Source organism: Heptranchias perlo, chromosome 17 (genome assembly GCF_035084215.1).
Source record: "Heptranchias perlo isolate sHepPer1 chromosome 17, sHepPer1.hap1, whole genome shotgun sequence".
Classification (NCBI taxonomy): Eukaryota; Metazoa; Chordata; class Chondrichthyes; order Hexanchiformes; family Hexanchidae; genus Heptranchias; species Heptranchias perlo.
In genome coordinates this window covers 16767804-16794969 of record NC_090341.1, presented here as the reverse complement: position 1 = coordinate 16794969, position 27166 = coordinate 16767804, and the positions used below count along the sequence as shown (strand labels likewise).

Here is a 27166-nt window from a genome sequence, read left to right as displayed (position 1 = left end):
TTCTGTCAGACACAGTGGCAAGGAAAACTTGGTTCACTCAAGGTATCGGATTCAAATAAACACTCTTTTTGGCAAAGTAAATTTTTATCTCATTTACATTTCTTAAAACTATTTTCCTTTTGCCTCTGCGGCTGATAAGTCAATAAGGAATACTTACAGGTTCAAGGTACTCCACCAATGCTTGGGGAACTCCTAAAAATTATCAGCAATTTAAAAGAAAACTAAATCCCTTAGATGAGAAGCATCTATGACAGTGTAACTTTAGTCCACAAAGAAGTACCTGGAGAAGGCACAATTTGCTGAATTAAGGAAGAGGTGGATTGGACTAACTCTAAGGTTTTCTGTATCTAAAACGATTTATGTTGGACCAACTCAAAATTGGTCCATTTTTTTCCTGAATTGTTTAATTCTATTATCCAAGTCTATGCTTTTACTTACACTGGAGTTCCTGTGAAGAAAGACCAAAAATGCATTGTAGAATTGAAGAATCAGAATCTAAAAAGTCAAATTTCAAAAGCAAAAAAAAAAAATTCTCATCCACATTTGGATTAACCTGACCATATACCTTATGAGACAAATCTTTGTCCCTATTTAATGCTATAAATTCAGATAGCACAATAAATTTGATTTCAGACCTTGGATGGTTGCTGTTTTCGCAGGTAAAGCCCCAATTGTATTAAAAGCTATGTCACATCTTCCCATATTTCCACATAATGACAAATTTACTGCAACCCATTCTTAAGATATTTTCTTGGATTCCATTAGAAAAATCACATCTTCTTAGAACAAAATACCCCAAGTTCCTCCCTTAACAAATACAGCCAAAATTAAGCATGTTTATACAATGGGCACATGATTTATAAATTCACCACAGGACTGAGACCACTCCGTTCCAAAGTCGCAGACATCAGGTGCAACTATGACCATGGATGGCTGTTCACCTTTGTGCTCTCTGCTACCTTTGATGGCCATTCCATTCCACTCCACAGTACCACTTTCTCATGGCTCCATTGCTATCTGACCCAAAGCAATCATATCTCATCTAATCTTCACCTATGATGTGGCCGGGTCTCCAGCCTCAGTCCCCTCCTTTTTCAAGCTGGGTCAGCCTCCACTTGAATGTCATATCGTCCAACAATTCTCTGCCTCCATCATCAACTTCATGGCGGTTGTTACATTCTCCAACTGTCTGTTCAACATTAAGTTGAGCTTCAGTTGAAATTCAGTAAAACAGTAGCCCAATGACCATCATTCCAAGCTCCAAATTGTGCCCTCATGCCAAGTCTGGAGGTGCAGAACCTGGGCATTCTGTTTAACCCAAGCTGAGCTTTATACCCTATATCCAGTCCATTACCAAGACTTTTTTCCCCCTCCACTGGAACAATCCCTACCTCTCCTTCACCACTGCTGAAACATTAATGCGCATTTTCATGGTCTCAAGCATGGTCTCAACTTCTCCAACTCAGTGTTCACAAACTCCGAACTTATTCACAACTCCACAGCCTGTGCCCTCTGTGTCTCAAACAAAAATCACCCCTGTCCTTGCAAAATTCCACTATCGTCCTTTGCCACAACAAAATGACAAAGATTCTTGATCTCATTTTAAAAAAATCTCTCCTCAGCTTTACTTCACCCTATCGGAGGGATCTGGTCAGCTTTAGTTCACCCTATCCGAGTGATCTCCTCTTTCCACATCCCTGCATGCACTGTAAGCTCCACTTTAACGCCAGATTACTACTTACGCTCTGCTCTATCAGTTATGTTTCTTCAGCCACTATGCCCTGTCTTGTGGTGGTCTTCTCAGCCTTTAAAAATATCCTTAAAACCCTACTATGACTTAGGTCTTTGCTCTCCTCCCTAAAGTTTTCCTTTCTTGCTCGGTGGCCATCTTTTTCCCTTATTTTCAGTAATCAGTGATTAAAGGTGAGAGGCATAGCGGAAGTTAAGTTGTATCCTACAATGCCAAACACTCACTTCAATTGTTCATGAAACTACAGAAATACAAAAGATTATACATAAATTGTTATTCTAAAGAAATTGCAATCAAGATAGCAGCAAAACTGCTATAAATATATGTGGATGTATTTTTATGCCCACTAGATCCTACCATTTTAAGGCCCTTTACAAGTTCAGAAACAAGAAACAGAACTCTGTTGTGGCACAAAAAAAGTCAACATCCCCATTCTACAGCCAGGCTTTTCCAGTAGCCACCAATGTTGGTGTTAAATTTCACTCAACTTCAAAATCATTCATCCCAAGAACACAAAAGGAAGCACAATTTGCAATGGCAAAAGTAAATGCAGATTGACACCAACCTTAAAAAAAAAAGGACTTAAGTCATTTATGCAGCCAGCAAAACTGAGTGGAATAAAAAAATCAAACACATCATACACAATGAACAAAAAGTCAGGTACTTTCAACTATGCAACTAGAAACAATTGCAAAGAAATATAGTTCAGCAGAGATTTTAATTTTAATTGTCCACTTTCTCCCCCCAGAAATCCATCATCATTTCAGGTATCCACACACAGGTGAAGCTACTCTGATATCAGCAACAAGATCCAACAAGTAATTCCACTGAAAATCCCATAAAATGGAAGCTGGACTGGTTGAGCATGCTAATTGAATGCATATGAATGCACGAAACCCTACATATGCCACATTGGTCCCAGTTGTTACATTTACATTTCAGTGCCAATATTAGCATACATGACTGGGAAGGATGCCGAATCCTGCTGTGGTTAATGGCAATCATGCAGATGGACTTGGAAAGAGCATTAGTAGTTCTGTTCCACCTGGGAAAAGCAATATGGCTGTCATCCCCTTCCCCCATCCACAGACAAAGAGAGATATCATGTTGATTTATGCTGAACCACAAAATAAAACAGATGAAACTGAAATTAATTGGAGACACAGAAGATGTACTACCATGAAGATTTTAGTGCGGCAAGTACCAGCGAAGGGGGAGAAGGAAGAGGAGGTCAGAACCCATCAACCCCACTAGTTGACTTAAATACGTTATCTCATGTTAGCCATGAAAAAATGTACTTACTGCACCAAAGTATGGAGCCTGATGTACCACGCCTGTACCCTCTTCCTCTTTAACGTAATTGTCCACTAGCACAGTGAAGGCTCCATTTTCTTTGCACTGCAAGGCAGTATTATTACTAGAGACCACCTATATATTCCTTGTAGAAATACTTAATAAAGCACAACAATTAACCAATTCTATATACAATAAATTTGTTATGATTAAGGAAAATGGAGACAGCTCACTAACTCATTATTCAGGATTCTTGGAATGAGAGGGTTGTCCTATGAGAAGAGATGGAGTAGAATGGACCTATATTCTCTGGAGTTTAGAAGAATGAGAGGTGATCTCATTGAAAGGTATGAGGTTCTTAGAGGGTTTGACAGGGGAGATGCAGAGAGGTTGCTTCCCCTGGCTGGAGTGTCTAGAACTAGGGGGCATAGTCTCAGGATAAGGAGTGGGTGATTTAGACTGAGATGAGGAGAAATTTCTTCACTCAGAGGGTTGTGAATCTTTGGAATTCAACCCGAGAAGGCTGTGGATGCTGAGTCGTTGAGTATATTCAAGACTGAGATCGACAGATTTTTGGATTCTAGGGGAATCAAGGGATATGGGGATCGGTCGGGAAAGTGGAGCGGAGGTCGAAGATCAGCCATGATCTTAACGAATGGCAGAGCAGGCTCAAGGAACCGTATGACCTACTCCTGCTCGATTTTCTTAAAGTTTTGCAAGATATACAAAAGTTACATTAAAGTAATTGACTGTAATTAATTACCATTGGATATTTGGTTCCTAATAGCTAGAACATACCATTTAGCATGAAATAATCGGCAACGAGTTTAGTATTTATTGATTGCTAACAGCCCTTTCAGTACTAAGCTTGGACCTCAAAAACAAAATCACTGTAATTTAACCCACTAAACTAAAAAGGTCACATCATATGGGAAGTGGTAAAATATGAATGATAGCACCTCTACTTCTTACAGCCAGTTCCAGTATCTTATTAAATATCAATGGAATTATCCTACTACATGTCATGTCTTATAGAGAGAGATCAAAACCTGTAGAACGACAACAGTACTGATTCACTAGTTTGGGTGTCTTATGGTTCAACCATTTTCTTCAACTTGGGTTGTTTACCATAAAACTTTGCTGCCTTTGAAATGTATATAAAACTGCACCAGAAAAATTATTTCATAAAACAAATCGTACAAATCCAATTGTTTCCCGACTCACACTGTACATACAAGTGAGGAATGTTTGGGGTTTAATCAAGAGAAAAGTTTTCCTCAACACTTCTACTATAACTTGTCCCATTACATATAAATAAATATCCTCCTGAATGATGAAGTCCAAGTTGTATAAATTTAGTAAATAGCGCTAAAACATCATTGATAAATTTATAGGTTTCAAATATCGATGCTTTGTGAGTTGTTCAACTAAAATGGCACTGAGCTGGCACAATATAAAAAAGTGAGATCCCCAAGAATATATACACAATGTGGTTAAAGGGGGATAGCACTTATATATATATTATATACACATATACATATGCAGACTGATACCACAAAGACCTACGGTTCCATTCTAATTTGTAAGTGGCCGTTTTGCATCTTTATCAAGTGGTGTGAAAATAACTCCAAAGTTTTTCTCAATGAAATAATCTAACAGCACCCCCTCTCATCCAAAAATAAAATCAGTGACATCTCTCAGAATTCTTATGGTTAATATTTATAACTTAACAGTCACTCTTGCGATCTTACAGCTTATGTTATTGTACTGCAATTCTCCACATATTAATGAGCACATTTGGCTGTGGTTCACACTAATGCAAGTGTGGTATTTTTCTTTTGCAAATATACCATCACTGATGCTGAGTTTGCAATCTATAATCTTGCTAATAAGGTGGTGCAATGCACTGGTGTGTACCACACTTCAATAATCAGCAGGGATAGTTCTTGCAGTTGAAAGTACTATCGATCTTACCGTTAAGAAATAATCAAACAATGGTCTGTATTTCTTGCCTTTGAGAGCAATACCCTTGAATCTTCATTTGGGAAAAGAAACAAAAAACACTATTAATTTGACTTAATTTAACTGAGGACAGAAGAATGTTCTCAACATGAATGTAATAGTAGCCAACAAAATAAATCACAACTATCACTTCTAGCTTGATCATGTGATACTGAAGCATGAACCATTCATTCCTATTCGCCATGACGCTTTTATCAGAAAAAGAAAACAAAAATCGAGATAAGAAAACACAATATTTCTATGCAATATAAAGAACACAGAGACTATGCAAAGTCATTAACACATGCAAGGATAAAAATATTCATGTAAAAAAGTTGCATTTTTATAGCTAATCATGTCTCTACTAAACATCTCAGAAACACTTCACAAACAACAAATTACTTTGAAGTGCAATGACCAGTACGTAGGCAGATGTTTTATGAATAAATGAGCTCCTACAAACAGCAATGAGATGAATGATCAGTTAATCTACTCCAAACTCTCAAACAGAATCAGTGACCCAAGACTAGGAGCTGAAGAGAGGAAATTGAAAGATCTCATTGAAGAGTCCACAATAGACAGTGGTACACTTACAGCACTGGAGCTCAGGGGGCAGAATCATGAAGAAAGCAAGACGAGCAAGGAGCCGTAGTCTGAGTGGAGCTGAATCAAGAGACCCCGACAGCTAGGCAATGTGTGATATAGTCAGCAAAAAGCCAGAATTTGGAGAATGACTCTGAGGCAGCTCAGGAAATGCAAAATGAGTTGGACAAAATAAACAAGTGGTGCTGAACAATGGCAGATGAAATTTATTCTGGAGAAGTTTGAAGTACTGCAGATTGGAAGAAAAAAAAAGGAGCAATATACATTCTCCATGAGTGATGCCAAAATAGCTAAGGATGAAATTGAAAGAGATCGAGGCATCTGGGCAGACTCAAATCTCACCATGACCATCCACTTTAGAGCAGCTACCGATAAAGCAAACAGAATGCTGAACTATATAACCAAACAGTTAAGTATGAGTCAGAGGAAGTCATGCTCAAACTGTACAATGCACTATACAGACCACACCTTGAGTTGTGTGTCCAGTTCGGCTCATCTAGATACAAATGAAACATCGGAGTGCTGGAGGAAGTTCACAGGAGATCCATGAGGTTGATCCTTAATGTCAGGGGTCTAAGTGATGTGGACAGAATGGAGAAAGGTGGACCGCTCAGTCTTAAGAGGAACAGACTGAAGAGATATAAAATCATAATTGGTATGGAAAAGGCAATTGGAATATTGCTCCAAACTAAATTACAAGGGGACACAGGCCCATATCAGTACAATGCACGTTTAGGAACTGATGTCAGGAAGTTCGTCTTCACACAGTGATCAATACGAATAGCGAAAATCATGCCTCGGGGAATGATGGATGGATGGATGAACTAAGATGAGTGGATGGCCTTCCACATCTGTATTTCTCTTGTGATCGTAAATAAACTTCCCAAATGTCTTGTAGAATGATCCATCATAATTAAAGCAGCACACGGTTTTCCACAATTTTGGAGTAAATTCTTTAAGGATTTTGATTAAAATTTCCACAAATTTCTAATACCCTGTTCTTGAGCTGCAGGTCTTTAATCCTTGGGAAAGGCTTGATCTACACTCTTGTAACAAGCATCTTGATTTGATCTTTACCAATTCAACCCAAACTGTATTGTTGGTGTCCATATCCAGGACATGAGTCGAGGAAGATCACATTAGCAGTATATCAGTCAATATTTTGTAAAACCCACGGTCAATGTAACAACGATAATGGTTTAATATGAGCATTATAAAACAGAAAATGGCCTCATACTGGTATCTGTATAATGGCAATGTGCAGCCAGTAGACCCAAGTTACATGCTAGCAGCTGCAACCTGATGCAGATCTCAGCAGTAAATGAGCACTGCACCTGGATGGCTAATTTTTAATGTTATGAGAAAATGGGTGGAAGCGTCTACTTTTTCTCAACATTTTCAGATCAAGTTTGAAAGCCCCAATCCCAGTTGAACCCTTATTAAAAAAAATAGCGTTTACCAGGCTCAAGTTATATCTACACTCATTAAGAAGCACAACCAATGCAAGACTACATACTGGAGGCATTTGGCTTCAGCGGACTTGGAAGTCAGGTGACCTCCTGACTCCCTAGCTGTATTGCCATTCTCACGTCAATGTGCACTTAAATAACTTTCACAGTTTTGCATAAGTGGAAGTGCAATGGCAGCCTAATTACCTGATCTAGGAACCGATTGAAAAAGGAAACCACCATCGATTAAATAAAATAATTCAATACTGATTGTGACGGATGATGTGTTTGGAAACTATGGATGTTTAACACTTGTGCATCAATAAAATATTTAGCATATTTTGATCACCATTCTCAAAACCCATTGTGTTTTAATGGAAATGTCTCGTCTTAGATTTTTTTAAGCAATCCGAGTATGAAGAAGAATGTAAGTTAATTTTATTTTTGCAGCGTGTGCCTTGCCAATTATAGCCAGTAAGAGAGAGACAGCCCCCATTTCAATTCCCTTCCAAAGAGTCAATTATGAAATATATTTAGTGTCTCAAGTCACAGTGACAGAAGTTTAGATCGTCACAGTGTTAAATCATTTCAAGGTACTATTTTTGAAGCATTAAGAGAAACACTGTTGGTGATTGAGTGATGAGTAGGAATTAGTCTCTATTCACATACATGAATAAATTATGCAAATAATATCTTTAAATATAATATGCATGCAGTCTCAACCCCTCACCTTAAGTGATAAAAAGAAAGAGTTTTTAGGTTTTAAAAAAAACCCAAATAACATTTATGTTGTTGAAAACACAATGTCAGCTAGAGGATTTAAACCTAAGTGTCCTCAGGAAAGTTGGCACTCTTGAGGCAGGCTGCAAAGGGAACAAAAATGCACTGCACACACTGGGTTGGAACTTGAGCGCTGCATGACACATCACTCCAGACCCAACATCATTTGCTTCATTCGCATTTGCTGAGATGGGAAGCTGAACTTCACTCCATCCTGTATGAAATGCAACACAAAACAAAACACTGCCCACCAATGCATGGAAATGGGGAGAAAAAAAATCATGTCAACAAGACAGAGGGGTTTCATATGTGGGATGAAAGATTTCTGCAAAGGGTGGAAAAGAAGCCAGGAAACATGCAGGTAGTGATTTGATTCATCTGACGAGGAGCTAGAAAGTTTTTTTAAAAAAAACATGAAGGTATATTTTGCTCATCAACCCTCTGGAGATAACTATTTTAAAAAAGATTTATTTATCTTAACAGTGAAACTTACTCCAGCACACCATAAACCCACCCAATTGTGGATCATTTTTGTCCCACAGACAGCCTGGAGAGAACTGTGGTGGTAGCATCAGAGCAAACTCCAGGTTTATTCTTTGAAAGGATTTCTGTGGTGGTTGGACTCTTCAGAAATAAGCTCTAGTATTGCAATGATGTTCATGAGACGAGCCATGACTTCATACTCAGGGAGATTAAATTATTTATCTACATCTCAAAGGCCTGGCGCTTTGAGTGTACCTCTAATTTTGTGTGTATGTGCGAGAAAGAGAGCACATGCAAGATCAAGAAAATGTGAGTTAAGAAATGAAAGCATAAGTAAGAAAGTTCAAGAGTGAGCACAGAAAAAAAAAATGTAAAAAAGGGAGATAAAATGACCAAAGAGGGAAAATATGATGAGAAAAATAAAAGAATAAAAAAGAGCAAAAAAAGAGAATGACTGACAGAAAAAATGCATAGGGAACAGAAAGAGAGGGATGTATAGGAGAGAGTGAAACAAAGAAAGGTAACAAGCGTAAGTGTGCAAAGAGCAAGTGAGCGTAAGAACATAAGAAATAGGAGCAGGAGTAGGCCATATGGCCCCTCGAGCCTGCTCCGCCATTCAATACGATCATGGCTGATCTTCGACCTGAACTCCAATTCCATGTCAGAAAGAGAACAAGTATGTAGGGAAGGAAGCGCAAGATTAAAAAAAAAGCAAGATACACAAAGAGAAAGACAGAAGAAAATGTACGAGAGCCAGAGACAAGATAAAATTTGCAGTGAGTGAAAGACAAAAACAAAGAGAGATTAGAGTGGGAGACGAGCATTAAAGTTTTCCTCCATTAGCATTGTCACAGGAGATTGATTGGTAAATAATTGTTTCACAATTGGTTATGGTTTGCTATTTTACAGTAAAATACAGCATTATACCACAGTCAATTTCAGAATTTATTGTTTGGAGGAAAGGGGCAAATTTTTTAATTATTCGATACATCACAGATAGTAACTATGACACCTTGCACTAACCTGTCCAGGACACTGTATTCACTGTCAGATTTAAAGAGTGCTATCAGTCTGGCTTCCATCATTATATAGGTGTTTCCAGTGGAGTTGTCTGCAAAAACATAAAACATGGAATCAGTAAGGAATTTTTCAAGCCATCAGCGTATGCGCTGTAATTTAATTTCAAAGACAACTTCATAGCAATCAGAATACAGCATATACATTTTTAAGAGTTTATGTTTTACAGTACAATACCATAAAGACTGTTATAAAAAAAAGGTTTAAACCTACATGCCAATCTGGACCAGAAAGATGCCACCTTTTGCAAGCATTACAAGATCTAAGAGGTTGCAGATATATCAAGAACCATGATATCAACTTCCACTCCTGTAACATCGCCCACCTCTAACCCTGCCTCAGTCTATCTGCTACTGGAACCCTTGTCACCAAAGGCTATTTTAATGCTTTCCTGGATGGCCTCCCATCTTCCACCCTCTGTAAGCTTCAGCTCATTTAAAACTATGACCAATGCACTTTCAATTCATAGTTATTTAAATTACTTTGGTTCCACATATCTGGTTGTGCCAGCAATACTTTAAGTGGCGATTTTTGAAGTGTCCCAATTACAATATTTTTTCAAAAACACTTCCTCTGTGGTTGTACTGCAGGCAAATATAGGCAGAAAAAGCAGCAATAATTAAACCACTTCAGCACAGCAAGAACAGCACAGAAATTGATTTTAAATACCCAGAAGCGGTGCTGTTTTATGTTGGCTGGTAGGAAACATTCAAATGGAAATCCATAATCTGCAAGTGTCATGATCTTTATTTTTGCTTACAAAGTGCCATTCGGGCCAGCCATAGGAATCCGGATAAGGATGAAAGCTTGCATTTCAAAATGCCTCCAACTGCAGTTCTCAGGGGTCATAAAAATTCAGATTCTGCAGCAGTTCACCTCCTTTAGATTATCAGGTGCTATTGGCAGCAGGATTACTAGTAGCAAATTATCAAGCTAAAAACCCATGAAATATCATATTTATAAAATTGTATTATGCCATTTAGATGCCCCAATAATATGCACACTTTAGCAGATTTTCATCTACACTTAAGCCAGTTATCAGCAAATGTAGAGTAACAGTATGAACCAACTAATTCAACAATTTTTCCTCTCTTTCTGTAGGGAAGTCCCTCTATTCCTCTTCGCACTATCCCAACATTTCAGGAATCATAAGGAACCATGGCTATAAACCAGCACCTACTGCAAGACATAGCACATTATTACCACAATTGTATCCCCTCCTTTCCTATCCTGTAAAGCATAACTCTTTTGCTTGAGGTGAAATTCCAGAACGCTGACAGACCTCTGATACTTTGTTCAAATGGTCATTCTTCATGTGCAAGCCTGATCACTAAGTGTCCACAGGCTATCAATGGAGGGCTTCACATCCGAGAACAGGATCAACATCCGCATTTTCCAGTGAAGATCAACAGGAACAACTTGCATTTATATAGCAGCTTTAAAGTAGAAAAACGTTCCAAGGTACTTTACACAGTCGTAATTAGACAAAAATGAACACCGAGCCAAGAAGTAGTTATTACAAGGGGTGACCAAAAGCTTGGTCAAAGAGGTAGGTTTTAAAGAGGGTCTCAAAGGAGGAATGGGGAATGGAGAGGAGGGGGGGTTTAGGAAGGTAATTCCAGAGCATGGTGCCTAGTCGGCTGAAGGCACGGATGCAAATGGTGGGGCTAAGGGAGGGGTGATGATTGAGAGGCCAGAATTAAAAGAAGAGTTTGGAGGGTGGTTTATAGGGTTGGAGGAGGTTATAAAAATAGGGAGGGGCAAGGCCAGGAAGGGTTTTAAAAACAAGGATGAGAATTTTAAATTGGTGGTATTGGAGAGGGAGGATGAGAGCCAATTGGGTAGGTTAGCAAGAACAGGAGTGAAGGGTGAGCGGGACTTGGTGCAGGAGAGGATAAGGGCAGCCGAGTTTTAAATGAGCTGAAGCTTACAGAGGGTGCAAGATGGGAGGCCATCCAGGAAAGCATTAAAATAGCCTTTGGTGACAAGGGTTCCAGTAGCAGATGGACTGAGGCAGGGATAGAGGTGGGCGATGTTACAGGAGTAGAAATTGATTTTTGTGATGGGGAGGACATGGGGTCAGAATGACATCGCAGGTCAAATTGGACAACGAAGTAGTTAACAACCTGAGATCGTCGCTGGGGAAAGGTGGTGCAGAGTTACAGCTGGGAGTCTTTGGCGTAGATGTGGAACCTGACCCCATTTCTGCGGACAATGTCGCCAACAGGCAGCATGTAAACGTGGAAGAGGAGGTGCAAATGATAGATCCCTGGGGGAGTTCGGTGGTAATGATGCAGGGGCTGGAAGAGAAGCCATTGCTGGAGGTGGTCTGGATATGATTGGGTAAGAGTAGAACCAAGACAGGGTACTCCCACTCCCACTGGATAAGAGGAGAGGAGATCAAGGAGTATGGTTTTTGGATGATCGTGTCAAAGGCTGCAGAGGTCGAGGAGGAAAAATGCACACTGTCATTTGTAACTTTGATTAGGACCGTTTCAGTGCTGTGGCAGTGACAGAACCCCAATCGGAGAGATTTAAACATGGAAAGAATTGTGGGAAAGAAGAGTATGGATTTGGGGGGGGGGGGGCAGGGGCAGGGGGTGATAACATTCAAGGACTTTGCAGAGGAAAGGAGGTTACAGATGAGTGGTAGTTTGCAAAGACAGAGGGAGGCGAGGGTGAGTTTTTTTGAGGAGGGTTGATGATGGTGGTTCTGAATGGGAGGGGGGACAGTATTCGAGGAGAGGGAACCATTTACATTGTCATCTAGCATGGGGATTAAAAAGAGAAGTTGGGTGGTCAGCAGTTTAGTAGGAATGGCGTCAATGGACTAGATGAGCTCAGAGAGGGCATGGAGGGACAAAGGAGAGAAACTAGAGAACAATGTGACTAAGGGCGAGGGAGCTTGAAAGGAGATTTGCCTTGGTGGTCAAGTGGAAGGGAAGCAGCAGAGGCAGCTGAACGGATGGTCTCAATTTGTGACAAAGACGTCCACGAGCTCTTGGCATGCAAGGGTGCAGGGAGAGTGGTTTAAGTAAATGGATGGTAGAAGAGAAAAGCTGGTGGTTATCTTTGCTCTCGAAGATGATCCTGGAGCATTGGGTGGTTTTGGTAAAGGACAGTGAGGCCCGACAGCAATTGATATAGTCCAGCTAGGTCTGGTGATGGATGTTGTGCGCCAGATACGCTCGAGTCTGTACCCTTGGGTTTGAGCGAGTGAAGATGGGGGCCATACCAGGGGGAATGACCAGGATAAGAGAGAGTAATGGTTTTACTGGGGAGAAGGGCATCAAAGGTGCAAGTCATTGAATAGTTGAGCAGATCGACAGCTGCAGAAGCAGTGTGATGAAAAGGCGGCCAAATTCTGGGTAGTTGGCAGCTTGAAAGTGCAATTGTAAGTGGCTTGAGGAGAGCTATTTTCCAGAGGTGGGCGCAAAAGTAAAAAGGGGTTGGAAGGAAGTAGCGGTGTGAGAGTAGTGCGGGATACAAGGAAGTGGGTGGAAATGACCTTGTGTTCGGTCAAGACCATGGGAGTAAAGAGGTCACATCAGAGGAGAGTGGGACAATGTGTGCTGAGATGGATACTGAAATTACCGAGGATGAAGAATCACAGAGCGCAGGCTAAGGGAGGAGACAAAGGATATCTCGGCGAGAAACTCAGGATGTGTCGTGGTGGGCAGGAGAGAATGATTATTTTAAAGGAGGCAAGATGGGTTGGAGTATGGTGAGGAGCTTGAAGGAGTAGGTGCCAGAAGAGTAGGTGAAGAAACCAAGGTGTGATCTGGTGATAACGGCCACACTGCGATCGCAGCAGTTTGGGTGGGCAGGTTGTGGAAAGTATACCCAAGCTGGTAGACTTCAGTAAGTGATAAGTTGTTACCATCTATGAACCAAGTTTCAGTCAACCGTATGATGTCAATACAATCGTCCACAAAAAGGTCATGGATGCCAAGGGCCTTGTTCAAAAGTGAATGGACATTCTGGAGGGAAATGCAATGAGGGGCAGTGATTTCTGATCCATTGGCAAAGTCCAAGGAGGCAATGGTGAATGGTGAGAGCAGGACGGGAAGGATGTTGGTGAGATAAGCTTCCAGCAGGCGCAATGGGCAGGAGGGTCGGCAAGAGAGGAGAATGGGGAAGTTTGGATTGCTGCTCTTAAGAAGGTAGCAACGGGTGTCTTGATGGGCCCTTCAGAGGATGCCGAGAGAAGCAAAAAGGGTAGTTGTGGATCAGCGCAGGAGTAGGAAGGCAGATGAGCAGCAATAGGTTGGGGTAGAGATTGAATGCAGATCAAAATATCTGAGAGGGGAAAAATGAAAGGTGGCATGATTGGGTGACAGGAAGGGGAGGAGGCTGGAGAGAAGGACTTAGGTCTGGAGCAGCAGCCAAAATACAATTGTGAGTGAACACAGAGATAATTCAGTTTACATATGCATGGCAGAGATCAGATGCACAGTAAAGCTCCATATTTAAATATGATTTGGTCTTAAAAATAGGTCTGTTTTGCTTTATTAATGTAAATCAAAAATTGTTTTGTAAATCCTATACCATAGGCACTTTTAAGTGAGATAAAAGGTAGCTAGTGGCAGTGAAAGGGTAGTGCACCAACTTGATTATGAAATCACCATCGCCCCATTTACATGACGTTAGTGTTGATTTACCAATGACATTAAATTTAAATCAGTATCTTTGTTTGGGGTGGGAGGATGAATATTTTACCTATGTACATTTGGTATCAGTTTTCTCAAATCTCCAGATCATGGTTTATATTCGTCACATATTTAACACCCCTGCTCTGTGGGACTGCCCTTACTTGGTTCCACTCTTACCCATCCAATTGTAGCCTGAACTTCTCCTCACTTCCCAACTCCATACAATCACCTCAGAAGCCCCCAAAAGATCCATCCCTGGCTCCTTCCTCATCTGAGTGTTGACTCTCAACATCATCATCCAACAACACGAGGTCAGCTTCCACATGTATACCAGTGACACTCACCTCTACCACCCCACTACGTCTGTGCTGCAAGACCGCTTTTCCATCATCTAGTTTTGGAACAGCTGCAATTTCCTCCAGCTAAATATAGGGAAAACCAAAGCAAGCATCTTTAAGCCCCACCAAAGACTCTGAACCCAACTCCATCCCTTTCCCAAGCCACTGGCTCAGGGTGAACCAAGCTGTTCACAATCTTAGCGACTTAGCTGACCCATTCGAAACTTTTGATCCTATATCCTCAGCAACACAAAAATCACCTACTTCACTCACCTCTGTAACATAGCCCGCCACTACCCCTAATTCAGCCCGCCTGCCGCTGAAACCCTCGATAATGCCTTTGTAACTTCCAGACTCAATTACTCCAATGTTCTTCTGGCCAGCCTGCCATCTTCCATAAACTTCAGCTCATCTAAATGCTGCTATCTGTATTCTATCTATCATCCCTTGCTGAAATACAATGGGTCCCAGTACTTCCAAATTTAAAATTGTCATTCTTGTATTTCAATCCCTTCATGACTTAATTCCCCCACCCACAATCTCGAACTGTTTCCAGCTCTACAATCCCTCAACCCATCCAATTGTCCATTCCTCTAACTCCAACACTTTGCCCCCATCTCTTTGGCCCACCACTGGTGGCCATGCTTTCAGCCACCTAGGCCCTACAGTCTTCTTCTAAACCCCTCCACCTCTCACTTCTTCTTCAAGACCTCCTTAAAACCCATTTCTCTGACCAAGCTTTTGGTCACCCCTATTAATGTCTCCTTCTGTAGCTCAATGTCCATATTTTAAACTGAAGTCCTCTGAAGTGCCTTGGAACATTTTTCTATGTTAAAAGCAGTATATAAATGCAAGTTGTTGTAAATATTTAATTGAAAATGCTTTTATACTTGGAAAACATATGTTAAGCAAAATTGCCCATAGGCAATTGCCTGGATCAGTTGGCAGAGAAAAGTTCACCACAACAAAATCACTGCAATGAAATATAGGTAGGGCTGAACTGATAAAATACAGCACCTCTGTGCTATAAAGTGTTCATCCTCTGTAAAAAGTGAGTACGGGTATCTGCAATAAGTGTAGGACACTGTTGCTATGGCAATGCAGGTGTTGAAGAACACTGAAGGACAAAGTCACCAGAGGCTGCTCTCAGACTCCTAAAGGAGTGAAGTTGTGCAAAGTACTTCAGCACTTCTTTTTAAATCTAATCAATTTCCTTCCTCTCAAGGCATCGAATTCTTGCTTGAGTACAGATTCATGGGTACCTATTAGCCTCCTGTGTCCATTCATGTGAGTCTTACCAGCAAATATTGGGAGGCTATTCAATCATCGATGCATTACAGATGAACCCAACCCCAGCTGAAAAAACAACAAAGTAAAAAGCTACAGCTACCAGCATGTATTTGCGCCTGCAACTCTCAGAAATCAAGACCGACAGCAAGACAGACTGTTTACAGAGTATGCCAGGACTTGTTTGTAAGCCCCAGCCCTCCTGCATGCCTGGATATCTGGAAAATTACTGCAGAAAGTGATCGGAATATATTTTTTGTGCAAAATCTTTTTTTGTGTAAACTTTAACATGTAAACATGGACTCTAATATTTTCTGAGGCAACTTTGAACATAAAACAACGTATATTTCCTGATAGCTAATCTCCCACAACAACATTGTGCAAGTACAGTACATCAAGACAACTGAACACAAGTACACAGGAGAAAACCAGCAATTGGAAGAGACCTCAAGTAGGAGCATCTAAAATGTGCCTTTATATCTTGTAATGTATTCTAAACTATATCAGCTGCATTTCTTTTCTTTCTATCTCAAAACTCAAAAACAAGAAGGAAAAATAAATATTCATATATAAACAGTGGTCAGTTCTGGAAAGTCTATAACATTTTCAAGTTTGCAGGCACATTCTGGATAAACCTCCTAAATGTGAACATGTTTATTTAAGACAAATCAGTTTAACTTTTTCTCACATTTTAAATATTTCTTGGCCTATGTAATATGGTAGAATGGTTCTTTTTCTTTACAGTTTAGGACGTGGATTTTTACAGCAGAAATTAGTCAGTCAATCAACTGCGGCAGTGAATCAAGACCAAGGACAGTATTCAGGTAAGCAGAGCTAGAGGAAGAAGGAAGTGAGGGAGAGGGAGAGAGGTACAACAGAGAGTGCTGTTCGGTGGACTGCATCTTAGTCTGGGAAATCCTCAGTACCAGAGGGGGAAAGGTGAAGTACCAAATTTAGACAGCAGGGTGAGGCGAGGTCGGGAGAATTCAGTCAATTGGGGCAGCAGCGGATGTGGCACAGGAATCCAGCCAGCAAGGCAGGGGGTGCTGAGGAAGAAATTTACGTCAGCGGGAGGTAAAGGGTCTTCAAGGTATGGGAAATCCAGCCAGCAGGGGAAGGGATGCCACGGAAGAGTCATTAAAGTCAATGGGCAGGGGGGGAAATGGAATACAGGGAAGTGGAACCAATGACAGACGTCAATCACAATAGGTGGCATCCAATAGGAGGTTGAAGGTGCCGAGAGCAGGACGGCTCCAGAAAGGACTTGTGGTCAGAAACCGTGCAGTGACTGCGTTTCTGAGGAGTGCACAGAAAGGCCAACCTCAACTTGTGGGGGACATGCAAGTTGCAGCCATCAGTGTCAGGAATCCTGCAATCCCATTCACATTTTTCCTGGCAGTTCTTTGTTGTTGCGTTACCATTTCAAAACTCTCTGGGGGATACATGAAACAATAGCCTGCCTAAAAGGACATGTGAATTTGGTGATATTTAAATGGCACAGAACACAATGAGTTGCTGAATAGCGCCATGTCATTCCTGACCTTCACCAGTTTATAACCAAATTTTCTAACTCAGGCAATTTGTGATGGTGTTCAGGACTTCGGAAGGAAACTATTTATATTTCAGGAACCAAACATTTATTTCACTGTCTTGCAGAAGATCTCTTAAAAACTGCTTTCCAAACCCATTCAGTGCATAAACACATCCTCATGTTTTACAACAGCATAACCTCTGTCTCACTGGTAAGCAATGTCATGGGAGATCTGTTAATATTAATTAGATTTCCTAGTAGAAAGGTAAACTAGAATTATATTGTGACTTTCAGAGACTTCAGACCTTCTGTAATTTGGTTTGGAACAAGATTTACCTATGATTTTTACATATTGATATTCTGGACTGACGCAAACAGCAAGGTTGCTCGGCAAAGTCCACGGTGTTGTTGTCCAAGCTACCAAGGAAACACTTTCATCCTCCTCCAGTGGAAAAGTTACAATGACAGATGGATCTTGAACATCCTACAAGCATTAAGACAAAACATAAAGTATAGACCAAAAAATTACAATTAGACATTTATGTGCAACTGTTAATTGCACATATAGCTGGATATGCTTACTGGAAATGTTCAACTCTTAATTTCTAATTTAAAATGTTGTTTATAATTGCCTTGCGCCCTAGGACTAATAAGAAAACATGATTACTTGTTCCAAATGGCTAATGATATTCAAGTTGTTTCTGGCTAAAAAGTTAAAGAAAAATGTCAAAAGACTAAACTAATTAGTCAAAAGCAAAATTAATTAGTCATTTGATCTGATATTTGACTTAAGCACAAATTAAACCGGATCACACTGTTTGAGAGGTGAAATCCATAAAATATATCTAATTACACTGCAAATGTACTCCAGGTCCAACTGAATAGGAAGAAAATCAGAGCCACTGTTACAGTTCCAAGACTGCATAGAAAGCTTGTGCTTTGCGACCACCCAACCCAACAGAATCTTTCAAATCATATATCACTCTGAAGTATCATGTTAACTCATTCTCAAAAACATCAGTCTTTCATTTTCAAAACACAAGTTAATTTCGTGACGCATCACACCTAGACCAGCTGTGTGCAATCATGCCTCCTCTACTGTGGCACTTGTTTAACCACAAGAATCTGGTGCACTTGGTCAGTTTGTAGCTAGCAGTATATTTATTTCACCACTTTTCCTTTAAGGAGGTTTGTTGCAAGTATCAATGAATAATGAAAATACAGCCAAGAGTTCTTTTGCGAGTAAACATCTGACCTAAACAAATTTGAATTCACAAATCCCAACATTATGTGAAGCCAACTGCCTCGAGGAACTTCTCCACAGGGTTAGCAGGAACACTGCAATCTATGGAATTATACCCCAACAGGAGTGACTGTCCTCCTGGGGAGAAGAGAAGGGGAGATGGATAGTTTTTAAAAAAAAAAATCCTTTCTGCTAGACTCTGTAGGGGAAATTTATGTAATGTGAGCATTCACCAAGTGCCAATAGTGTAAACTTCAAAGACTTGATTAACGTAAATTTATATGGTGTCTATTGTCCCTTTAGCGATTTGCAGAGAGCTCTGTGAGATTTTCATCACATCAGTTTCACTACCAGGGCAGCACTGGTCTGTGAGGAGTTGACGCAATTAGAGTAGCATTTCCACTGGGGTTTAATGCTCTGTCGTGTCTGAATAGATAGATTACCCAACCTAGAAAATATTATCTGCAACAACTGAAGCAATGGAGTTCTGTCATTTGGATTTACTATCGAGCCAGTTAAGAGGATTGCAATGGATCCCTCTCTACAATCAGACCGTTTATTTCTGCTCTACGGGAAAGATTGGAGATTACTTCTGAATCACCATCACATTTATCACCAATTTAAACAGTTGCACTAAGAACTGCTTCCTATTGGATTTAAACTTCTTGTTAGAAATATCGTGAATGATGGTCCCAAAGCATCCCCTTTTAGAGTGTAAATTCAGAAGAGCTTCTCAAGCCCACACTACCGTGGTAGCACTGCTGCAATTATGCTAGTCATTTTTAAAAGCACTTAAGAAATTAATTGTTACCTTATAATTCTGATGTGATTCAAAGTTAGAGAGAGGAGTGTTGCATGCAGTAGAAAACGGCATAACTTTCACTCCTCTATAGACCAGTCCCTTGTCATACAGCTGTTTAAACACCCACCTAGAAAGAAAACAGATTTCAAGATACACAGAATAACTACATTTTCATAGGTAGTTTCATGAACACTTGATTTAGTATCCAGTCAGGGCAACTTTTGTGGGCCCCTGTTACAGTTTTTGGCAGTAAATCTTGAAGTTTATCATTCCCTCGACGACGGAAGGAAAAGAGAATTTGCCTCCTGATTTTTCTTTTTCTTACCTCTGCTCAGCAACTGACGTTGATAACTTGTCAGAGATCAGCAACTTCCCACGTAGGAAATTACAAGTTTGTGTCCTTCCACTCTATAGTTCAGGACATTGGAATATGAACCCACTCTCTTAATGGACTACTGCTGCACTGCATAGTGACTGAAATGTCTGTTTTTCATGTATCTATATTGTTCTACCACTAGATAAAGTAACAGGTGATTCATTTAAACAGTTAATGACAGCAGAAAGCTAGTGGTCAACTTATAGGACAATAGCTTTTTACAGTTATGTGCAGTCTGTGCAAAGGTAAGGCAACACAAGACTAACGAAGTGAATCTGTTGCAAAGTAGTGTGACCCAACAGACCGTATACTGATTTCATTTAAAAAATTATAGCTTTGTTAAAATATTAAAATTTTTATGTATAGCTCGAGGCTCAAACTGACCATTTTTTCAAAAAAATTGCACCAGCTGTGCTACCTATTTTGTTTACAAACACCCACTGCACTGCCTGTTTAATAATTCATTTATGCTGTGCTTTTTTTTTGTAAAAAAAGCCCCTGTTCTACTGCCTTAAAAAAAACAAATTCCAGTTGTGCTGCCTTCATTTTCCCCTTGCACTTTTAATAGCTCCAATGTACTGTGTGTAATAATCCTTTTTCCAAAGTGTGTTTTCTGTTTCCCTTCTCCTTTTCTACAAAAAGCTCAATTGCTCATTGTTTTTTCTTCCCCACTTTTTTTTTTGAAGGCCTGTTCCCTAATGTCTTTTCTTTTGCAGGTCTGTTCTTCGCTGTTTTTTTAGGGGGATTTTTTTTCTACACTCCTCTCCTCTACTGTCTTCTTTTTCTCCACTCATCAACGTCAAATCTAAGTATTCTACACTGCACACCCCAAGTCCTCATCACTCCAACTTCCCCCATCATTACTTCCTCTACTCCCTTAACTATTCACAACCCCTCCTTCCTTCTTCAGTACTATACCCTAATGCCAACTACTGTCTACTCCTCTTAAGTCAAAGTTGTTTAATTCAATCTGTGAGCACAGATTGACACTTTGTTGTGTTATTTATGTTGTTAAATTCAAATTAATGAATAATTCAATCTCTTTAGCACAAAAATTACTGAATTAATCAGGAGTGGATTGTAGCCCCAAAAATGCTCAATACTTTACCATAATTTGTGGCGTCAACTCCTATCAAGTACAGTTAACAACTTCAAAATGTTGTTTTCAGTATTACTTGATGCATACCTCCACCTGCTGGATCTCTTGTGAAAGCACATTTCCGTGGAACAACCTTAACTCAACTGAGAACTGCCAAATTGCACTCACTTTAAGCCAAACAAGCCATTTGATTAATACAATCAAACAACTATTATAGCCTTTCAAAGTGAGCATCAAGACTATTCTGGGTATTAGGAACTTAAGTTGAAAAGATATGGTTTGTTTCTTTTTGTGCCATTTGCTCCCTTTTCTTTCTCCTCAAAGGATCAACTCCTTGCTCAAGTAAGATCCCACAATTGCCAGAAGCCCACTGATACCTCCTCCAAGTGGCAATTCTTCACACCACAGTCAAGACCATGAGTATTGCTGGCTATTTGACTATAAGAAGTATCACAGCTGAACCTAGTCTCATCGAAACATATAAAATTCTAACAGGACTAGACAGACTAGATGCAGGGAGGATGTTCCCGATGGCTGGGGAGTCCAGAACCAAGAGTCACAGTCTCAGGACACGGGGTATGCCATTTAGAACCAAGATGAGGAGAAATATCTTCACTCAGAGGGTGGTGAAACTGTGGCATTTTCTACCACAGAAGGCAGTGGAGGCCAAGTCATTAAATATATTCAAGAAGGAGATAGATATATTTCTTAATGCTAAAGGGATCAAGGGATATGGGGAAAAAGTGGGAACAGGGTACTGAGTTAGACGATCAGCCATGATCATTTTGAATGGCGGAGCAGGTTCTAAGGGCCTAATGGCCTATTCCTGCTCCTATTTTCTACGTTTCTATGTTAGTCCCATCTTCATTGGATGACCATGCATATGCATTTTCAGCAGCAATCAAGAACAGGAAAAGCTGCCCAATTTTCCATCCGCGAACCCAAAGTGCTAACTGTAGCATTCCTATGACCATCCCCTCTGGTTGAGATCAACTAATTGCATGGAGATTGGGCAGCAAACCTAGCTCAGCTACTCAGTGTTTTAACTGTGCGAAGATTAAGTTGGACTTGTTTCCTTTGCAATGAGGTCAATGAAGTTTAAGATTATTAAGAAACTAAATTGATCCAAGCAAATTGTTCACTATGCCTAAGGGGTCAAATACACGAAACACAGGCTAAAAAAAAATAGCAACTTACTAGTGAAAAAATGTCATGTGCAATTTTTTCACTAATAAGTCTCCAGAAAAAGTCACTGATGCCGACAGTGTAAATAGGTTCAAAAGACAATGAGATGCATTTCTGGAGAAAAGGCATATGGCGATAAAGTCGGTAATTGGAGCTGATTAGTCAAAAAGAGACAAGCTTGTTTGGATTAACGTCCTTTTCCTGCTCCAACAAGTTTTAATGTCCTTACGTTACATTTTGAAAAATCATCTTTTTGACTGAAGGTCATCACATAAACATGGAATGCACTGGCAACTGCCACTGGCTAACAAATGCTGCTGGCACAGACACACAAAACTGAAGGTGAGAAAAACCTCCCCTAAAGTTAAGTCTGTACTTATCTGAGGCAAGAGTGGGTAGCAGGGAAACTAAGGCTTCAGGTGATGGTTGGAAACTACATGAGCATCAGCACTGTGGTTCATGTGGTCACCTGAAGTTTTGAATGGATTGATTGATGCCTTTTAAACACTCCAAGATATCAATTATTCTCTCATCTTGTGCTGCACTGCAGCCGTGAACAACATTCATGAGCTCTCTGAAGGATGTAGGGATTTTGTTTCAACAGGGCTGTTATCATCCTTAATAGGCTTGATAACAAAATTAACCATTTTGTTACTGAAATCAATTGCTCTACTCACCAGTAATAATTTGATCATAGACCAGAAATTTTTTTGAAGCTTCTCAGTGACATTGCAAACAAAGTGCCACTTTGGGTGGTTCTGTACAGCATGCCCACCGACTAAAGTCTTCACAACCTCAGCATCCTATTCTTCCTTAATCTAAGCTTCTGACCCCACATCCTTGCCATCATAAAGATCTCCTATTTTCATCTCGGTAACAATGCCTACTTCCACCCCTACTTTAAACCTTCCAAACAAGACTATTCTAATGCTTTCCTGGCTAGCCTCATGTCCTCCACCCCCCATAAACTTCAACTCATCCAAAACTCTGCTGCCCTTATCCTGTCCTGCATCGTTCCATAGCACCCTGTTCTTGTTGGCCTACATTGGCTCTTCATCCCCCAACATCACCAATTTAAAATTATCACCCATCATGTTTAATTCCCTTTATTGCTTCACCCCTCCCCATCTCCATAACCTCCTCCAGCCCTACAATCCAAAGCTCTCCATTCCTTGATCCAGGCCCCATGCTCTGGAATTCCTTGAGTCATCCGAGGGGGCAGACGGGGCCTTGATTTAATGTCTCATCTAAAAGATGGCACCTCTGGAAGTGCAGAGGTGTCAGCCCAGATTATGTGTTCAAGTCTCTGGAGTGGGACGAAACAAAGACCAACTAACTCAGAGGTGAGAGTGCTACCACTGGGCCAAGGCTGAACATGGGTGACAGCCACACAGAAACAATGGAGACTCCGACAGAAAGAAGCAAAAACAATGAAAAAGAGAGAGAAAGCAATGGAGACAATGAGTGCATGAGAGAGAATACAAAGAGATCCAGGCAAAAAAAAGATGGGAAACAGATAGTTACAAAAAAAACTTATGGTCTACAGGAAGGATGCTGGTAATGTCATTTCTCAATACTTTGGGAGAAAATTAATATTTACCTCATTATGCTTCATGATATAAAAATATAGATCAACAGTTGTTTAAAATTTAATAAAAGCTGCAACAGGATTGATCTTGTAAAAAGTCATTATTTTAGAACAGTTACAAAAGTAGGACGATTACTGAAAGCATTTTCAGCAAATTGCACAGTAGAACTGTAATTTATTAAGTTTTTACCCCAGAGGGCTGTGGATGCTAAGTCGTTGAATATGTTTAAGGCTAAGATAGATAGATTTTTGGACTCAAGGGATATGGGGATCAGGAGGGCAAGTGGAGTGGAGGTTGAAGATCAGCCATGATTATTGTGCCTCGTTATACAGCCTTGCTTTTTGTGGCATGTATTAATGATTTGCTCTTGAACGTGGGGGGCTTGATCAAAACATTTGCAGATGATACAAAAATTGGCCGTGTGGTTGATAGTGTGGAGGAATGCTGTAGACTGCAGGAAGATATCAATGGACTGGTCAGGTGGGCAGAAAAGTAGCAAATGGAATTCAATCCAGAGAAGTGTGAAGTAATGCATTTGGGAAAGGCAAACAAGGCAAGGGAGTACACAATAAATGGGAGGATACGGAGAGGTGTAGAGGAACAAAGGGACCTTGGAGTGAATGTCCACAGATCCCTGAAGGTAGCAAGACAGGTAGAGAAGGTGGTTAAAAAGGCATACGGGATACTTTCCTTTATTAGCCGAGGAACAGAATATAAGAGCAGGGAGGTTATGCTAAAACTGTATAAAACATTGGTTAGGCTACAGCTTGAGTACTGCATACAGTTCTGGTCACCACATTACAGGAAAGATGTGCTTGCACTAGAGATGGTGCAGAGGAGATTCACAAGGATGTTGCCAGAGCTGAAGAATTTTAGCTATGAGAAAAGATTGGATAGGCTGGGGTTGTTTTCTTTGGAACAAAGGAGGCTGTGGGGAGATTTAATTGAGGTATATAAAATTATGACGGGACTAGATAAAGTGGATAGGGAGGACCTATTTCCCTTAGCAGAGGGGTCAGTGACCACGGAGCATAGATTTAAAGTAGTTGGTAGAAGGATTAGAGGGGAGCGGAGGAGAAATTTTTTTACCCAGAGGGTGGTGGGGGTCTGGAACTCACTGCCTGAAAGGGTGATAGAGGCAGAAACCCTCAACTCATTTAAAAAGTACTTGGATGTGCACTTGAAGTGCCTTAACCTACAGGGCTATGGACCAAGTGTTGGAAAGTGGGATTAAACTGGATAGCTCTTTTTCAGCCAGCATGGACACAATGGACTCCTTCTGTGCCATAACTTTCTATGATCTTATTGAATGGCGCAGCAGGCTTGAGGGGGGGGGGGGGGCGTATGGCCTACCTCTGCTCCTATTTCTTATTTTCTTATGTCTTCCAGTAGGAGCAAATGTCCATCAAAAATGCACCAAAAATGTTGAGTCACTCAACTGAGAACTACCACATTGGATTTTTCGCTATAGTCCACACTTATTACTCTAAAAGCATCACCTCTCCTCCACAAGAATAAGCATTGGGTATAAAAAAATTGACAACTGACCATTTTATAAGAGAGGAACCTCAAAACAAATTGAACTCGACAGACTACAAGCCTATCAGTTTTGTTTTCGCAAAAATATTTTAAACACACAACCTGGTGAAGTTCTTGCATGTTTAAAAAGATACTGAACTTCAAGGTATGATTTTAAAGTGCAAACAAATCTACCAAATCTCATTTCATCAGCTGACTGTCAACACTTACTACATTTCAACAATTGTGGTTGAAAACAAAAAGATTTAAAAAATGTATTATTTTAATAAGACTTACCAAACAGATTCCATGAATGAAGGATACAGGGTCTTATAATCATTCTTAAAATCAATCCAGCGTCCCAATCTGGTGACAGCAATCTGTTGATGGAAACCAGACATCATAAATATTAAAAAGATACTCGGATCATAAATAGTAAAAGCTAAAATGATGAAAATGATCTTTTAGTCTTGTGATATTGGAAAATATCAAATTAATTCATTTCACAAAATATACCATACCATTAAATATTATGGCAAAAGTTTTAAATACCTAATAAATAATTTATTGATTTTTCCTCTCTATTCCACTCCCCAGTGAGTAAATACATCAGTGTGTTATGGAGCCAGACAGACCAAAGAGATCATAGATCCTAAAGTTATTCCTTTGTTACTCTTAAAAAAAAGTATTGATGGGGACACCCACTAATTTACTTTAGAGATTGTACACATCAACAGAGAAGATGTTGGATTGTACTTTATCAACTGTGAATACATTGTATGGGGAGGATTGTGGATGTTCTTAATCTTTTTAAACTTGGAAGTGTTAGTAGTGCCACCAGATAAAGTTGGAAAGTGATGGCCATTTATTGTACTAAATTTAAAAGCTAAGTTTTTGACTTTAAGCAGATTACATCATTAAGCAATTTAAAACAAAGCAACAGTGTAGCAGCTTGCAGCCTGACACCTGCATAGCAGAGCCCTAAAGTTATCCGGCCTATCAGGTGATCCCATTTCTCAACCTGGGTGAGGACTTGTGTAAAGTAAAACATTTGGCATGTTTGAAGTCTGTTACAGAATAGCACTGACACAGGAGCAGATCAGCTGCCACTTCCCCCACCAAGGAATGATATATGGATGGGAATATAGAAGTGATTTCCTGGAGAGCGGAGCATGCTAGAAACCAAACTTATAGCAATATATATATATATATATATATATATAAAAGAAAAAAATTAAGTTTATAAAAATGTTTGAACTTAAGCGTAATGATATCAAAGAATCTCAGAGACAGGGCAAGAGACACATTAAATATATTTACGGAACAAATGAATAGCTAGTGTGAGATTGAGGTGCTTTAGCAGCAATAAAATTGATGGTTATATGACAAACAGTTATACTTTGACAGAAAAATTATGACATTAAATGTGTGCAATAATTGCTTATGGGTTACTTGGGATTTTAATATTATGCACAGATGATCTAAAGCAGCAAGATAATATGTTAATACTAGTAGATCTCCCATGGCATCAGTCATGAGGTCTCTGCCCGATTTGTATCTCCTCATTCTGTCTGAAATGTTGGTGCCTCTCTCTGTTGTTTGCAAACAAGTGGCTGATATGGTCAAAAAAAGAGAACGGTGTGAGAGCAGCCAATGATTTGGGCTTGTGCAGTGGGTTGAAGTTGAGGTCAGTAATGGAGCAGAACACTACTTTTTGCATTAAAAGTTCATCTTAAAATAAAACCCCAAAACTTTGTTGAAATGAAGAAACACAAGGAAAATGAGGGAAGCTTGGGGCTTCTAGTGAAATGATAAGGAGAGCAGCAAAATACTGAAGCTAAGAAAATGATGGGCAGGCCTGGGCAACTCAGAGCACAGCACCACCAGTGGTGTGAGGGGTGAAAGACAATGAAAAACAAATACGACTGTAATTTTAACACGCGATACAGCACTACTCTATAAAAGGTAATATAATGTCAGGACACAGGAAGTCGCAAGAATCTGATTATACGTGTATTTCAATGGAATGTAATTAGAAAGCTTCAAAAGGTGGCAAAATCAAAATCCCCAGAGTCAAAGATGTAAATCCTCATTTTCTGATATTACAAACA

General features: G+C 40.0%; 1 protein-coding gene across 4 annotated transcripts in view; it reads right to left on the bottom strand.

Annotated features, from left to right (window-relative positions):
- The window catches only part of iars1 (isoleucyl-tRNA synthetase 1), a 180739-nt gene that overhangs the window by 136801 nt on the left and 16772 nt on the right, over positions 1 to 27166 (bottom strand). For all 4 annotated transcript variants that reach the window (XM_067998627.1, XM_067998629.1, XM_067998630.1 and 1 more), the window contains exons 5-10: positions 25353 to 25435; positions 19298 to 19415; positions 17580 to 17727; positions 9382 to 9469; positions 5018 to 5078; positions 3053 to 3148 (exon numbers count right to left, since the gene is read on the bottom strand). In XM_067998627.1, the coding sequence (XP_067854728.1) occupies positions 3053 to 3148; positions 5018 to 5078; positions 9382 to 9469; positions 17580 to 17727; positions 19298 to 19415; positions 25353 to 25435 (594 nt within the window). The remainder of the gene's footprint in view (positions 1 to 3052; positions 3149 to 5017; positions 5079 to 9381; positions 9470 to 17579; positions 17728 to 19297; positions 19416 to 25352; positions 25436 to 27166) is intronic.